Source organism: Micropterus dolomieu, linkage group LG22 (assembly GCF_021292245.1).
Source record: "Micropterus dolomieu isolate WLL.071019.BEF.003 ecotype Adirondacks linkage group LG22, ASM2129224v1, whole genome shotgun sequence".
Classification (NCBI taxonomy): domain Eukaryota; kingdom Metazoa; phylum Chordata; class Actinopteri; order Centrarchiformes; family Centrarchidae; genus Micropterus; species Micropterus dolomieu.
In genome coordinates this window covers 31,767,896-31,786,204 of record NC_060171.1, presented here as the reverse complement: position 1 = coordinate 31,786,204, position 18,309 = coordinate 31,767,896, and the positions used below count along the sequence as shown (strand labels likewise).

The following is an 18,309-nucleotide window of genomic DNA, read 5'->3' as shown; positions in this document are numbered from 1 at the left end:
ACACTTGGCTCTCTGATTGGGTCTTATTAGTCATGCAAAGCAGAAACAGGATGCTGCTGACAGAGTTTCTGATTTGGTATTTTTATTAAAATATTCTGTACCGTGCAAATAACACTTACAGTCTACACTTGTAATGAGCATGTAGCCGTATTTACTTTGTGACGACTCCCAGTCTGGTTTCTGCGTCACAGCAGCTTTTAACTCCCGTGTTACATTCAGTAACAGTCCCAGCTCGTTATTGGTCCATGCAAAAAAAATCTGATGTGGTTCTTCATCTCTAGTACTTTATTCTTTTGCCAAATCTTCTGTAACTACAGAATAGACCATCTGCTTCATGTTTACACCGGCACGCGCATGCCCAGTGTACGTGAACGACCACCAGATGTGCGTTTTCAGTTGTTTTGATGTAGACGGAGATCAACTCTGATACGCAGCTAAAACGCTGGCGTGGACGGAGATCATATTCGTTTCGTAGTATGGATGGGGCCTTAGCACTTCCACAATGCTGCACGGCGAGAAAGACAGACTGTAAAAAGTGAAAATGAATGCAGCAGAGGCTGAGACTGCATCCTACAATTCCGGTAATGTATATTACAGCTAAGAAATTGGGAAAATCATTTTAGGAGAGAGCGTTGGTGAGTTTCGTGGATATGGATGAAACCAGGTTACGATGATGCACTGCTGCACATGTATATTTTCATGGGAAAAATGTCTGTAGTTTTTTCTGTGCCCACAAACTACTCATCGTTTAACTTTGTTAAAATCATGAATCAATTCCTGAATGCAAATGCTGTTGTCTTGGAATTTGGAAAGTAAAAGAAAACACAGAAGCAAGTGATTTTCATACTAAATTGTGAAATTAAGCAGGGGCTGACAGAAAGAAAAACTATATGTAAAACGTGTATGAACATAAACTATACTAAATGTAAGTTAAACACCAATGTGGCTCTGTAATACACTGTAATACACTGCATTAACATTCAGCAGACAAGTAGTGCATGTATGCAGATGGCTTTAAGCTAAAATCTGTTGGGCTAAATTCCCACAAAGTCAGTCCTTTAAGAGTCTGATTAAATTCCTGCATCTATTGTACAGTAAATGTGTGTATGTGTAACGACCTTGCTCAGAGATGTGCTGATGTGCGACAGTCAGTAGGCCCAGGTGATTGACAAGAGACCCCTGAGAATGCTGGGAAACGAGATAAGCTCTGCAGCTCGGCCCGTTTTGTGGGTCTCAAAAACCCAAGAGAACAGAGAGAGAGAGAGAGAGAGAGAGAGAGAGAGAGGGAAAAAAGACAGAGAGAAATTACAGAGAGATTACACAGCGGGAACAGAGCCGGACAGACAAGCAGACTCACGTAGAGGAGAGAAGGACAGAGGGAGAACGAGAGAGAGTAATTTGCTGGAAATAAAGAGTGACAGGACAGACAGAGCCTTAGAAAAAAGAGAGGAATTATAGGAGTCTTTCTCCTTTTACCCTCTCTCCTCTCATCCGTTATCAGCCATCGGGGCACTCCATCACTCTGGATCCCATCTTCCTTAAGACAGTTTCACTCTCCTCTCTCAGTCTCTGTCACTCAGTCTTCTTTCGCCTCACAGTCTGAATTCAGCTGCCAGCTTGAAACTTACATGATTTTTTTTACTGCCCTGGCCTTGTGGGCCTTTAGTTGACCGCTATTTGTGGAGCTGTAAAATTACTTTTTCTCCTCTCCCTCCCTCTAACAACTTTACATGATTGCGTCTGTGTGGTTACATGATCAGCATCCCCAGAAACAACACCGCCCCCACAATGCAGACACACACACAAACAAACACAGACTTCTTCAAGGTGACCTTCAGGCTCCAGATCAGACGTAACATGTGCACAGTCTTGAGTCAAACAAGTAACTGTCAATCACCCACTTGCTCCGGGCAATGAACAGACATGACTGCTGTCAATCCTGTGTCTCCAAGCAGCCAGGAGTGGCAGCCCAGGCCATAATTAAAAGAGCAGCCTGCTCAAGATATTCAACAGTAGACTGGAAGGTAGACAGTGTGTCTGCAGCTGTATCTAAATCTAAAATCTATATAAATCTTTGGCGGCTGTGGCTCAGGAGGTAGAGCAGGTTGCCCATTAATCAAAAGGTTGGTGGGTCAATCTCTGGCTCCTCCAGGCTGCATGTCAAAATACCCTTGGGTAAGCTACTGAACCCCTGGTGGCTGTTCCACCAGTGTGTGAAAGGTGAATGCAGATGTAGAGTAAAAATGCTTTGAGTGGTCAAAAAGACTAGAAAGGTGCTATATGGAGCATTTACATATTACTGACATATTTTGCACTTTATGTACATTTTTATTTCATTCATAAATAGCTCTGAGTGTCACTATGGACACAGAGTAACAATAAACACGAATGATGTTAGGACCTTATGGGTCTTATAAGTCAGCAGCAACTCGCATCATCCTTCCAGGTCTTATTGGTGGTATGACCATTAGGCTTCTAAAAAGGCTCAAATTTGGATCTTTATTTTCTATACTAAAGCTGAGACGGACTGACAGACTCAACAATTAAACAGGCATCAAACAGGGATGTAGCATTTAAATATTCTAAATAAAATGAATATTTCTCAGGCAGTTTATGTCCATTATCAGGATCAGAGCGCATCATTTTTTGAACGTTTGCATGCTTCAAACCACAGCCACCTTTCCGTGCCCTGATGATAACTGGTGGCCCAGGACAAGCAATTTGAACACATCACCCCAGGCTCTGAGAAAGCGGGATGGGCATTTTTTTCACCTCTTTGTTACGTTTGCATTTTTCAACAAATAGTTTTTGTTCAATTAAATCATTTCCTGTCCATACTGACTGTGAAGAGATCTCTTCCTAATGCGGTTACTAATGCAATTACAGTGGGATGTGCAATACTACCTAGCAACCCGTAGCTATCAGCTATAATGAATTAGTGGTAGTATTAGTTCAAATGTTTTAATGTACACGATGTATCATATACACAAACATCTGCTGTATTCCTTCAGTGTTCACTACAACTGACAGCAGGCATCACTTCCCCAAAACATTAAACACACTTATATGGGTAATAAATTAGCGGTCATGAAAACGAATCAGTCAACTGGTGGTTGAATAACATGGAGAAAGAGAAACGGGCAGCATGGAGAAAGAGTGAGAGATGAGCTAAGAGAGCACCACACAGCAGCACTACAGACAATCAATAAAGAAAAATAAAAGACCCTGACATGCCTGGGCCCCACAGCCCCACCCCACACTGTTACAATGGCTTTTCTTTTGACGTCACATGGAAACCCAGTGAGACCACGATGAGCACTGATCTTCGAGGTTATTGATGGCAAACTTTATTTGTATGATGACACACTAAGCACAATCTTAAAATGCTACTTTACATTCTAAAATTAAACCGCAAGCTTCTGAACTCAGACTTTTGTCAAGTAATGTGTGTTAAAAGCTTTGGGGTCAGCATATTAAGGCTGTTTCTTTCTGTCATTTTTGGCAGTCATCCCAGCTGATTCATTTGTGAAATACTGTAGTACTGAGGAAAATTCACACTGTTGGAGAGACACAATTGCCATAAATTCTGGAATCTGGAATATGCAATGATTTCTTTAGTAAAGTAAACTGTGCAGCACTATTGATGCATTCAAATCTGCTGGTGTATCATTCTTCTGTTCTCCTTCTCATCCTCCCAGCCTGAAAACTAGCAGGGGACTTCCTTGTGTTGATTGTCTCTTTATTTGCACTAATTGCTGTGGTTCTTTGGACGAAGTTTCTTTAGGTGGCATTCAGCCATGATTCTGAATCATTCACTACTAATGTCATCAATCCATTTTTTTTATTTGTTATATAACCTACTTGTGTCACTTATATTAAAGAGAAGAGGTCATCTCCTCTATGTAATATGTAAGAGGCTGAGACTTTCTAACACTTGGATTCAGGCTTAAATATTAAACAAACACACTATATTTCTGTAGATTGTTCCAGTGGAAAATGTAATTGATAAGTGATAATAAAAAAACATGGACACACTAATTATCAATATAATGCTACCCCTGGTAAACCATTGGCTCTGAATAATCTCTAATAACATTTGAACAGCATGTCATCTTAACCAGGTTTTAAAAATGACAGTTTTTTATCTGATTAAACTGACAAAGCTGTCAGTTTTTACTGTCATGTGCAGTGGACACCAATTCTTCTTATCACCAGAATCATATTTCTATTTGAGCTTTTCTGCAAAAGATCCTTTCAGAGCTAAAAGCTAATGTCAGTAGAGCTAATGCTAAGTCAGAATTAAATGAAACATAAACACAATAAGACAATGCAAGACATTAAAAGTTCTGGTACTATGAACCTTTAAAATAAAAGGTATATGATAAAATCAAGGAAAACAGCAACACGAATAATAAAGATATTAGACAGTATTATATAGACATATATAGACAGTATTGCTAAGCTGTGTGAGGCAGTTTATAATGTATTAGTATTTAGAACACGTTTTACAATTAAGAGCACTTATTGTAAAGTGGAGTAGAATTTTGTCTCTCTATATAATGGCAATGTGGTCATTTATTGATCAGAAAATGTGACACATTTGTTTTAAGGTTGCTTTCACAGCTTTCATTTCATATGACTAACAAATCAAGAGCTGTAGACTTTAAATTAGTCATATGGTTGCATGGACCCACAGAGGAAAATCTCCTTCTGCTGAGCACTCTGCTGAGCCTTATGTTTATGTATCTTCACTAGTGTCATAGCATGCAGCAGCAGAACTGATTGTGAATATTATTAGTCGGGATTCCAACAAGACCACCTTCTCAGGGGCTCTTGGTTTTCACAGCAGCTTAAATGAACCATCTATCCCAGAGTTCATTTGAAGCATATCCAACAGTACAACACTATGGCAACTAATGCTACCTCTGTCTCTACTGTAGGGTTACGGTTAGGGCTTCTTCTGGAGTGAGACCAGTAGCTTGCTGCTCCAGTAGATGGAAACCAAATGCTAAAAAGACACAGACATCTCAGAAGGGACCACTAACATCTTGTGAAACTAAACAGGTTACATGTTACAGCAAGGGTTGATTGCCATTAGGCGTCTTGGCAGCCTCAGTTGTGTCTGTGTTTTCAAGTTTCAAGAGTGCATGACTGAATATGGCAGGTTGTGTAAACTCATTTCTATGAATTTTTATGATTTTCCTCATTTCCCCTCATTCATATTTATCATGTTTTGGAAGGACTAGCTTGACAACACGCGTCAGTATGTAGACCCACCCACCTTGTCGTGAATATTTATGAGCACAGCAGCAGTGAGAGGAGACTGGGCACAACACTGGGGGGACCAATAAACATGAAAACAGTACATCATCTTGAAGAACCCGAGCCAAAATCAGTTTGGCGTTTACTGGCACAGCAGTGAGCCTGGCTTTTCCACCCAATATCAGATCTACAGTAGCCTCCTGTCATATAAAGAGAAGGTGAGAACAGAAAGATACAAGGGCACTCCTTACCATTGTAGGAGAGGCGAGGCTTGCTTAGACACATGATGAAGTGGACTTCCATTTCACTGGACGCCACAGACTTAGAGCAGACAGGACACTTGAATCCTAGGAAGAACAGCAGAGAACACATCAGTGAAAAATTCTAATATATTCACAGACCTCTGAAATAAACCAGCTTCATCATCATCCGTTTTTGTAAAGCACCCTTAAACCAGGGCTGCTTTTAAAACTATCTTTACATAAATGAAAGGTGAATAATATATTTCAGATTTAAATGATGATACATGTTTCGTGGAACAGTTTTTTGCTTGCTGAGCCACAGTGGAGGGATACATTCTGCAAAGTCCGTTTAGGAAGGAGGTCAGACTGGATGAATAAGTCTGTTTATCTCCCATTTCCAGCTGATAGTCAGTGGGTTTTTTTATGACCACAGTTTCCCCTTAACCATTTGATTATTCTAACCTTGACGACGAAGCTAAACCTAAACCTTACCAAATTGTTTTTATTCCTAAACCTAATCAAACCTTTACTATAGCAATGGTACATCATAAAATAGATTTATGTTTTAACAGTGATTTGTAAGGCTGTTGGAAGGCACAGACAAACACCGTCGTCCAGGTGTTTCTGGCTCCGGAGCTGTGGGGTCTGGATCTGTGGTTGCAGGCAGACTGCTGCCCACATGCTCATCACCTGTTGCTACAATTATCATTATCATTATTAATCCTATTATTATTACTATTAATATTGCTATCAATATGAGTACTATTATTTATTTCAAACGGGCGAGGCAGATGGCTGCCCACCCTGAGTCACGGTTCTATTCAAGGTTTTTACCTGCAAAGAGAGTACTTCCCTGCTAAGTGCATGGTGGGAAAATACTAGTATAATACAATACTATACAACATTACAGTCTAGACCTGCTCTCTATAAAAAAGTGCAATAAAATAACTTTTGCTATGAATTGGCGCTATATAAATAAAATTGAACTGAACTGAGGTGCCAGATCACAAAACGCTTCTCTGTGTTGTTCTACAGTGCATGGACGAACATTTTGGCTGCCCACTCTTACCCACATTTTTACACAGTACTTTTCTTGTTTTTTTCATAATGTTGGAGCCGTCTCAGTATAGTTGCCTCCTGTGCAGTTGGGGCTCATTCAGCCTAACCGTATTAGTTTAACACATAGCAGATAATTAAATCATCCACTGGGCCACATGAGCCGAGTTTGCACAACGCTGAAAACAGACACGACTGCTCTGTGATAGAGAGATCTTTATGATTTTTAAACCACGATACACTGATGCCTGCATACACATACGTGTTCTTTATCAGAACCTTTTGGTCATCACTGATTAGATTAGAGATGCTATGGGAGGTATCTCTCTCTGGTGACAAAGCCACAATCTTGTAGTGATTATAGCAGCTACTGTGAACAGTCAGATATCTTATATGTGCTACAATCATGTGGTGGTATAATGAGATTTACATATAATCAGCAGCACTGCCAGGAGGCTTTGCCCCCAGAGAGTTTTATCTCTCACCCCCAGAGAGTTTTATCTCTCTGGGGGTGTTTATGGGAGTTTTTCCTTGCACACTTTGCAGTTCTCAGGTCAGCGGTGCTACGGACTCCCGACAGTATTAGATTGGTTTATTTATGTTTTCTCTCTTGTTACTGTCTCATTTCTCTTTTTATTTTGGTTTGCAGTAAAGGGCTGTATAAAGAATTGTACTTGCACTTAAAGGGGTACTCCAGTGATTTAGTATTACACTTCCTTAAAGTTGGGGAACAACAAGAGACAGATTAAAAAGAGGAAAGTCAAAACCTGCAGCAGAGGCCGAGATAGCTTGACTTTTAGTACGTAGTAAAAATCTGAGGTAAAAATCTATGGTTCCTATAATGCAGCGATTCCCAAAGTGTGGAGCCAAAGGGGTGCGCGACAGGAAAAATGTAATGGTGGTGTAGGTTAGGGAATGTAGTGTAACTATAACAATTTCTTCATTAAATTTAAACCCGAATTGAAAACTCTCCTTTGTCAATTTAATTTAAAATCGTTATTGTTAATAGTTAGCTCACAGGAAATGGCTAGTCGCACAACTGTCTCCCACTCCCCTCCATCCCTCTCTCTGTCAGGCTGATCCACCTGCGCGGTACTTGCAATCCTCATATGGATCCTCCTTTTGTCCATGTTATCTGTTTATGAGGCTATAAAAGGGTGCGATTTGTGACAAAACAGAGGGGAGATGTTTTGAAAGGGGTTTTTTTGTCATGAAAAAATACCTCCCTCCGCATGGTTCGGCACGCAGCTGAACTGTGGATTGATTGCAAAGTTTAACCATCACAGTATGAGAAAAAGTTTTACTGCCACGGTTACTTTTTGAAGAAATAAATAACGTTACATTGCGATGCAGAGTTTCAGTGAACAGAAGACAGATGCATGCTGAGCGACTAGTTTAAAAGCCGTCACTTTTGAGAGTGTCATTGAGGGAAACCCCATAGCTGTGACTTCGGGCATCTTCACGCTGGTGAAACAGGGACACTGCGCTGCTTGTCATCATAGAAACAGATCATCTTATTTTGATGTTAATTGCACCTTCAGTAATTTCAACACGCTGCTCACCGGAGCAAAGTGTTGATGGGCTATTATTCGCGACATGCAACCAATCAGAGCAAATAAATAAGTGAATAATAAATAAATAAGTTTTTCCAAGAAACTCCAGCTTCTTCAATGTGACGACTCTGTTTTATATCATTGTAAATTGCACATATTTTGGTTTTAGATCAAGCAATTTGATGTAACCTTAGAAGTTGATGTTTGTTATTTGTCTATTTATTTAATTAATTATTATTTTATTATACTTTATGATTAAAACACTCTGAAAGGGTCTGTCTGCAAACACAACCAGCTGTTTCTCTCACAAAAGTTCAACAACACTTCATTAAAAAAGCTTCAAAATCTGACATACACACGTACAGTAGTTTGTTAGGTTACACACAGACAAATTCAGTATACACAGACCCCCCCTCCACATGGCAGCTGACCCACTTTTCCCTTGGCTGCTATTTTCAGATGCTCCATAGGGACGAGCAGAAGGAGAGATTGAGGAAATGAGTGAAAAAGAGGCGCAGAAGGAAGGTGAGAGAGTTCAGGCATTTGAGGAGAAATGAAGGGTTATGATGATACATGGTCCAGCAGGACTCTAGCTGTGCAGTCAGGGAGGTGTGTGTGTGTGTGTGTGTGTGTGTGTGTGTGTGTGTGTGTGTGTGCGTGTGCGTGTGTGTGCATTTGCCTTCGACTTCAGCCAAGCACCACAAATCCTTGAGGACTTTTCATAATCAAGGAGTGTGTAAGGTCAGATAGGGACAAAAATAAATCATAGGCCTGGATCATAAATGAATTATAGCGGTGCCTATGTGATAGTGTGTGTGTTGTGAAAGAGCACAACCATGTACACCACACCGTGTATTTGATCAACTTGTGTTTCGGTGTTTCCACGCGCTGCCTCTGTCCACTCTGCCTCGGTGTTTCAGCGAGGGCGGGGCTTAGCCCTTTGCGTCTCCTCCACGCACACACACGCAGACACGCATACAAACACGGCGTCATATCAAAGACGGCGAGCTAGCAAGAGCTCATCACTTCAACAAACTCTCCGAAGTGAAACCACATCGGCAGATGCAAGACGTGAGCTCGTTGTAGACTTCGTGGCTGTGTGGGCGGAAATAATTAAAAATAAAAATGTTATGTCTGGTCAGGCTTTGTAAACAGGGAGGAGCGCTGTCCATGTGAGTGTAGCCTCGTCAGACCCACTTATACTGTGTGTTCAGAAGGATATGGAGGCTGTCAAGTAATGACGAATTTGATAGAGGACAATTCACAGTACATGTGGTGCAACATTGCGTTCATTGTGAATTGTCCCCTGTTAAATAGTATTATAGTATTTTAATAACTTACTGTTGCAACACATTTATTGTGAATTGTCCACATAAATAATTGCACATACATTTGAATATTTCTATAATGCATGATACATCAAATTAATTGATTTTGATTCAATATGTAATATTTCATATTCATCCACCACGTGATTACACACTCTTTCTGATGACTAAATGTGCTTAAATTGTAAAACACGTAAGTGGAAAAATTTTATGTAATCTGGCAGCAAATTTAAACAAATTTCATAGGGCCCTATCCATGGTCTCATTGCCCAATATCTGAATTTAGCATAACTGTAGCAAGCTCCATCAGGAGACCGCAACTTTAGCAATACAAATGTCGAAGAGGAACAGAGGTGACGAGCCTAACAGGAAAAAATGTGTGCACCGTGTCAACGACAACACCACCTATCCGTAACATGCCCACTCTGCGACACTCCTGGTTTAGGGGGGTCGACCACCACGCCTGAAAAAAATCCTAGGTGAAACACTGCAGCCCTTTCAGCACCGAGCTCTTACTGACTGCTGCTGAGGAGATTTAATGTTAAATTTGGAAATATCCAGATTTCTGTTTTTGCAGCTCAGTTCAGATGTATTAGGGAAAAGGGAGATTTTATTTTTTGTGCAGCTCTTTGTAATTTAGGTTAATTAAATGAGAGATTTCTTTACAAAAATCTTACCTTGTGTAGTTTGAAATATATATATCTAAAAAAAAGACAAATTCATTCATTGTATAAATATTTTGATAAACAAATTGCATTTTGTTATTGAATTCTTTGTTGTATTTTACGTTGGCATAAATCAATAGATGGCTTCTTTTTGCTTTCTCTCAATGGTCTTGGTGATAGGGGACAATGACAGCATTGACATTGGCATTTACTTCTTTCTATTTGTTGTTGTCGTTTAGTATTTTTTATTATGTTTTTTATATGTATTTCCTGGCTTTAAACCAAAGTGTCCCTGTAGTACATTAAAGCTCTACTTCATTGTCTTCAACTGCTTATCGTATTTTCCTATTACAGTTTTTCTCCATTACTAACTAACACACAAAGATGTGCAGTGTAAGCAATCCTCATGAAACCATTTTGTTTATTCTTTTTTAAAAAAAAAGAGGTAGATTTAGATCAACACTATTGAGATTACTGAAGCTTCAACAAATTGCTAATGATAATGTCAGAGTTTAGTTTAGCTTCTTCTTTTCATTAACTTTAATTGTTTAAAATAGGATATGGATATATGTAACTAATTACAGTATGCAGGATTTAGAGTGAGCAGCTATTCAAAGCTGAAGTCTGTAACGTTGTGAAAGTTGTCATCCTCTCCAGCGGTGAGATGCTTTTTAGCTGTTTACCTTTCCCTTTAGTATTCTTGTCTCACCCAATTTCTTTTTCTCCTTTCTCATTATTTCCAACCGCTTTTGTGAGTTGCACCATTGTGCTGCCATTGTCTCGCAATGTGTGTGTCAAGAAGGTGTAAAGTTAGCCTCCATACTCATTATGTGAGTATGCCTATCCTGTCTATGCAGTTCTGACTCATAAAACTTTGAAAAACAGTATTCCACCCTGCATTTTCTGCAGCAGCAGGAATAAAAAAAATGTAACTGCATCTTCTGATTTTATCCCCATTTGACTGAAGCTTTTCGGCAAATCTAGACATGTTTGTAAACATATTAAATAGCCTTCTATCTGCTGGGCCCAGTCTCAAGCTTCTGCTTCTCAAAGTGTCCCATTTAACATATCTCCATTAGGTCTTTATGATTGTACTTGTATTTGACCTGTTTTGTGAATCAAACGAAACTTAAACGCACAGGTTCAAACCTACACTGTGTCTCCACAGAAAGCCTGAGCAGCACGTTAGCAGGACAGCAGCAGTAGCAGCGCTCAGTGCTATGTCTGTGTCTACAAAGGATGTGTTCATGTGTAGGTCACCTGCGTTTTGGCTCAATCAAATATATAAAAAAATATGCTTTAGGTTGTGTTTAAACGGGTATAGCATGAGTTAGATGAGAGCCGTTAGGCAAGTTATAAAGTAAGTGTTCTGACAATAACGTTAGCTTTCCAATATGTGATAAAGTCATTCTGATGGTACACTGACTTGCAATTACTGTGAATGTCATTGCCTGGCACTATGTTGAAATGCAATCACAAGCAGGATTTGTATCGAGAGAACAGCGTAATGCTTTACGGCTCCAACAAAACTCTTCTGCAAGCTATAACAGAAACAAAGAGAAACAAAAAGTATATAATGTACAAGTTCTTTGGAAAAAGCTATTCTTAGTGTGGATATCATGGCAGAGACTGCAGACGGAAGAAGACAAGGAAAAGACCATATCGGTATGGTTTTTACTTGTTGGTAGTAATAATAATAATAATAATAATAAATTTTATTTATAGGCGCCTTTCTGAACACTCAAGGTCACCTCACAAAACATAATAAAACAGTACAGCAATAATCTATAAAATTAACAACTATAATTACAGTGCATAAAATCAGGGTACAACTGGAAACAAAGATTGAGAAAGAGTGATCACGTGGGAAAGGAGGTACAGTGAGGTGAATAGAAGAAGATGACCTAAGAGTACGGGTGGGTGTGGTAATATGAAGGAGGTCAGTGAGGTACCGAGGAGCAAGGTTATGAATGGCCTTGAAGGTCAGGAGCAGACTGTGGTATTTAACTGGAAACCAATGAAGCTGCTGAAGGACAGGAGTGATATGATTAATAGAAGGGGTTCTGGTGATGATACAGGCAGCAGAGTTCTGAACCAGTTGAAGCTTATGTATGGATTTGAGAGGAAGACCAGCGGGAAGAGAATTACAATAATCAATGCGGGATGTGACCAGTGTGTGAACAAGAATGGCTGTACTAGTGGGTGACAGAGATGGTCAGAGGCGATTAATGTTACGTAAATGGAAGTATGCAGACCTAGTGATATTATTAATGTGAGCCTGAAATGAAAGTGTGCTGTCGAGGATCACACCCAGACTCTTGACCTGAAGGGAGGGGGAAACTGTGCAGTTGTCAATGGTAAGAGAAAAACTGTCAGATTCAGTCAAAGTGGATTTGGTGCTAATGAGGAGAACCTCGGTTCTGTCACTGTTAAGTTTGAGGAAGTTGCAAGAGAACCAGGATTCGATTTCCGTAAGGCAATCAGAGAGGGAGGTGGGTGGGAGAGATGTGGTAGGTTTGGTGGACAGGTAGAGCTGGGTGTCATGCATATAGCAGTGGAAATAGATGTTAAATTTACGAATGATATGGTCAAGAGGAAGCAAATAAATGATGAACAGTAGAGGCCCCAAGACAGAGCCCTGGGGAACACCAGTAGTGACAGGGGATAGCTCTGATTTGAAATGTTTTGAGTTGATGAACTGAGTGCGGCCAGAGAGATATGATTTTAACCAGTCCAAGGGTGTGTCAGTGAAACCAATAGAGACTGATCTGTCAAGGACGACGTTATGAGAGATGAGGTCAAAGGCTGCACTCAGATCAAGGAGGATGAGAATAATTAGTAGTCCGGAATCAGCTGCCATGAAAAGATCATTGGTGATTTTTACCAGCGCAGTTTCTGTGCTATGGCAGGGACGGAAACCAGATTGGAATTGTTCATAGAGGTTATTGTCAGACATTTGTGCATGGACCTGAGATGCAACTGTTTTTTCAAAAATTTTAGAAAGAAAAGGACGGAAGTTGTTGAAAATGTTGGGGTCTGCACCAGGTTTCTTAAGTATAGGAGTTATTGCAGCTGATTTTAGAGACGAGGGAACAATACCAGAGGTGAGGGAGGAATGTATAATGGTAGTTAGAGTTACAGTAAGCAGATGAGTACAGAAGAGGCGCGAGAGAGTCCGGTGGTCGTAGTATGTTGTTGACCATGGAGAACAGGGTTCTGGTATTACCTTCGCCTGAACTGATTATATCTGCATAATAGGTGGATTTGGCTGTAGAAAGAGCGTCCTTGTAGTGGAAAATGTGGTTTTTGTACATTTCTTGGTGCACGAGTCCAGTTTTCTTGTAAAGGCGTTCCAGGTGACGACCTTTTACCTAGAGCTGGTGTAGTTCTGATGTAAACCATGGGGCAGAATGGGTGAAGGAAACAGTCCGGGGTTTTTAAAGGAGCAAGAGTATTTAAAATGTTAAATAGGCCATCGTTGTAATGAAAAACCAGATCATTAGGTTTGGAAAAACTCGGGAGGCAGTCAATTTCAGTAGAGAGAGTGTTTAAATTAATGTCCTTAATATTTCTGAATGAAATGACACGTGGCAGTTTTATTTTGGACAGTGTTAAGTTGACATTAAAAGAAATTAACATGTGATCAGAAATGGGGAGGTCGGCCGCAGTGCAACCATGAGGAGTGACACCAGAGCAGCAAACCAAGTCCAAAACATGACCTTTGGAGTGAGTGGGAAAGTGAATGTTGCTCCAATCCAAAACAGGCAAGATGTAAATTCCCTTGTGTATGCATTAGTATTACATCCGTATGTATATTAAAATCCCCCAGCAGTATTACATTAGGGGAGAGTGAGCAGATAAATGTGAGAAAAGCAGCAAACCATGAGAAGGTACAGAAACAGGTGAGATTTTCCTCTTCTCGCGGTATATTATGGCGAGACCTCCCCCTCTGCCTGAGTCATGGGGTTGTCAGATGTAGATTCATTCAGCTGTGAAAAGTCATAAGGTTGTTGCCATGTTTCAATTAAACACAGAAAATCAAACTTACGATCACTCAGAAGATCCTGGAGGAGAGGACCCTTGTCCATTAGAGAGCGGGTGTTGAACAGTCCAAAGCTGACGTTGTTGTGGCCATGTTGGATGTTGTCGTTAGCCGACCTGGCTAAGCTGGCTATGACACTGTGATCAACTTTTCACGTGGAGTTCTTCGGGGGATGACGAGTAGAAGACCAGACAGATTGTATTGCTTTGGAGTCGTCAATGTCGGATCTCCCTTGGGATCCACAGTGGCTGTACAACGAGCATAATCCCGACAGCGATGCAGCGCCGACGGTGGGTCAGACAGGTGGAAGCGTAGATGCAGGAGTTCAGCCGCTGTGTATTGGAGTATCGCTGTAGTTGGAGCCAGCATAAAAGACAGGGCGGTCCAGGAGAGCACAAACCACACAAACATCCGGTTGATCCACATTGTTGCCGGCGCAGTTGTTGAGCCAAGCAGGCAGAGAAAGCAGCCAAGTGGGGAGCGGGATTCAACACCGGATAATCTAACCATATGCCGACAACTGACAACTTTTCAAGAGTCAGTTAAAACAGCGTGAAATCAGGCCAGAGTGCATCAGTTAAAAAAAAATCAACGACAGTTAAAATGAACTAAAAAACAGTAAAAAAGGGGGCCGGAGAGTAACGGCAGCTAACCGCGCCAGCGTTCACACTCACGGCCGGAAGTCGAGCTAAAAGAGCTAAATGGATGCAAGACAGGTGCCGAGCTGGCTTTGCTGTTGGCCCAGTTAGTAGTAACTTATTAGCTGTCTTGCTATGTCTTGTATTGTTGCGCTTGCTTAATGTTTGCCTTTCTTGGCAAAGTTGTTGACTCAAGCTAAATCAGCCAGAGGTTTCACAGACAGAGGTTTAGCCGCTATCTATAAATCAATAACACACTCAGACATCAGTAACGTTACTGTAAGTGCTCTTGCGTCGGTTGCTGTCTAGCTTTGTCGGCTAGTTTGCCCAAAATACCACATCTTACATAATGTAAATAGAAAGTTTTTAAATTGCACAAAAATCCCCAAATGTTAATGCTAATAACATTTTGCTAAATTGCCTTATAATGTCAGTGTAATTTGATACTTCCCACTCATGCTGCATGTATGCTAGTCTCTGAAACACACATTTCTTTATGTTCCTAGATATAAATAAAACAGTAATTATAGTAAGTACATTTTCAAACAATTGGTAGTTAAGTTTAATAAATAAGTTGATCTGCTAAAGCTGTTATTTTTGGCAATTATGTTGCAGCTTGTGACCCTACTGTGGCTTCATGTTTAAATAACACTATAGCCACCGAAGTCAGTAAATCACGAGTTTGAAACTAGCAAATAGTTGAGGCAAATCTATCCAGATGTATATAGTGATCATATTTACATTTTAGAAAGGTTCTGCAAAAATGTAATTATACACACCACACCCACTTAGTTGTAGGGTAACTGTTGTTACTGTTACTGTTACTGTTACTGCATTTAGATGAGGAATTCATTTACAAATAATAATTATTATTATTTTGAAATCCAGAAATGAAAAACCCCAGCTTATTCATTTTCATTTGTCTTCTGTAGTGGCTGCAGGTGCTGCATCTGTTTCCTTTTCTGCATTGAGAGCACACACTTGTGTTATTGTTGTGTTATTCAGCTTTTGGTCAGCCCTCTGTGATGTTTTAGTGATGAAAAACATCAGTGAATCAAAGTTGCACAAAAAAACAGCGCAGTGCTGTGATACAATAATTAACATTCAGCTAGCGGTGGGGATCAAAGCTGGATAATGACTCAAATGCAAAATCAGTTGTTAGGCTTCCAGCTTGGATTTTCCTGGGATCATGGCATCTTACTAAATTGTGATTTCTGTCAGGAGGACCACCACATGATCAGCAGTCAAAGCCTGATTGGTCTTATTTAACAACAGATGCCTTTTCATACGTTGTAATATGTATTAAGTGTGAAGGCTAGACTAGAATGTTTTGACCAATACTACTTTATTAGTATCGGCTCTCATTTATCACAACACTGGGTCCTAGTGTCTACAGCCACTAAAGAACATTATCAAAAATCACACTACTATGTAACATTTATTTTGGCAGAACATTGTCATATAGGCCTGTCTTTGTTCTTGGATTTTTCCAACAGCAGATGGATCCTTGAAAACTTCTCTGTCAGATGGGGACTGTCACACTCTTGCCTCAAGTGGAAACAAGCTATCACAAGGGGGGAATCTGCTCACTTCAATCATCACAAAAGAGTTGAGAGAAAAAAAAAAGAGAAATACTCAGAATGGAGATGTTAACTATGGTATATCTATTCAAAACTGGCTAATTACAACAACAGAAACAGCCAATTACGGTTAAAGTAATTAAAACACACTGATGCACACAGTAATTAACAATCATTCATCCTCATATCAGCCACAATCCTGGGTTTGGGGTCCCAGTATGCATTAGGTATAGTCTTATATTTGTGCTTCAATTCAAACTTGCACCTCAAGCACATTCTTTGGAAAGGCAGAAAAAAGTCTTTGCTAGCTGAAATCTGAAAACACCCCAACTAAGATATCGCTCTGCTAGCTACTCACTAAACCGGAAAAACACATTTGATTGAATACTTTATGTAAGTGAGTTTAACTTGAGTCATCAAAAGCATTTTTATTATAAAAGAAAAGAGGTGGATTTTGAGAGAAGAAGTTTTTAGCACACAACAAGAGAAAAATGATTAATCCACACAGGAATAGAACTTTCTATTGGTAGCATCAGGTTAATGGGCTAGGCTAGACTTTAGCATGCTGGTTGAGAGTAGCTCTGCATTCTAACTTAACGCTGCTAACAGGGTACATTTTAAGATTATGAGAAGGGGGCGGGTCATTATCATGGGAGAAAGCTTTAGCAAGAAACTGTGAATTCAAACTGTGTTTAACCACTTTCAGTATGTCATTGTTTCCAATACTGCGCTGTATAATAGAAAAGAATATTTATTATCTAATACATTACTAATACATTTGTTGGTTTTTCAGGCTGTTACCTTCAATAGCTCTGTGTCAAAGCCTCAATTTATCCCAGTTTTGGGATATGTTGGAGAGTTAATTTAGGCAGACATTTCACAGTTTTTATCAACTCAAAATCAACAAAGAAGCAGTTTGCAGCGCTAAGAACTAAATGTCTGTCCAACGCGTGTTACTATAGGCGGAGTTGGGGACCATCTTAATAGTCCAATATGATTCATTTCAATCGTCAATAACTGTTTTGTTGTAAGAACATAGAAATCTCAAACCACTGCCAATATAGATAGTGACCACCCTTCAACATCTCACACATGTGAAATTAGGTAATTAAATAATTAATTAATTATGCTCATTGCAAGGTTGTAATTTCAAAAGCTTGCTCATTTATTAATATATTGACATCAAATTCACTCTCATCTGTCCTGAACATCCTCACACAGATTTCCCAGCTGTTAGTTGTTTTTTGTGTTCAAATTTATTAAACGATTGTTTGTTGAAGTAGATGGGATTTATTATTTTGTGTTTTGATTTTTAACGTGGTATTGCATTGTATATCGAGTTAAATTAGTGTAAAAGTCCACACAATGTTTTTGCTCTAGAACTGAGAGAGGTTATTATTGTTTTCTTATTATAGAAAACATTCATATAAATTGATTGAGAACAGATTTTTCGTTGCTCAAATAAAATAATTCCATGTCTGGAAAATATAATTTATTTCCTTAAAAATAATCTTTTTTCTGAGCTCAAAATCATAGAATTGAAGCATAAATATAATTCCACATGGGTAGAGGAAGAGGCACTCTGCACAGAAGCTCCCATTCAGATCTGCAGGCAATCTGTTGTCTAATCTACCTGCCTGTGGGAGGAATACCCTGAGAACACACAGGCTACACACACACACACACACACCTTGCATGACTATGCAATAACAACAATGAAAGAGGCTGAATAGATAGAGCCATCACACACTCTGAACTGAAGTGCTATTAAACGGTCCCATGGAGACTTGTCAACCCCTGCACAGACAACACACACACTCACACATACTCTTCTCAGGCGAGGTCACTCAACTCATCTCTGGCCAATACATATTTCATCAACGCTTGGCAGTCCATCCCAGTCTGAGACCCTGACCCTGACGCAGCTCCCAAATAACCACTGT

At 39.8% G+C, this 18,309-nt stretch overlaps 1 protein-coding gene across 1 annotated transcript in view; it reads right to left on the bottom strand.

Annotated features, from left to right (window-relative positions):
- The window catches only part of znrf1 (zinc and ring finger 1), a 68,711-nt gene that overhangs the window by 16,211 nt on the left and 34,191 nt on the right, over positions 1-18,309 (bottom strand). Inside the window, exon 2 of the mRNA XM_046036324.1 lies at positions 5,514-5,609. Within this exon, the coding sequence (XP_045892280.1) occupies positions 5,514-5,609 (96 nt within the window). The remainder of the gene's footprint in view (positions 1-5,513; positions 5,610-18,309) is intronic.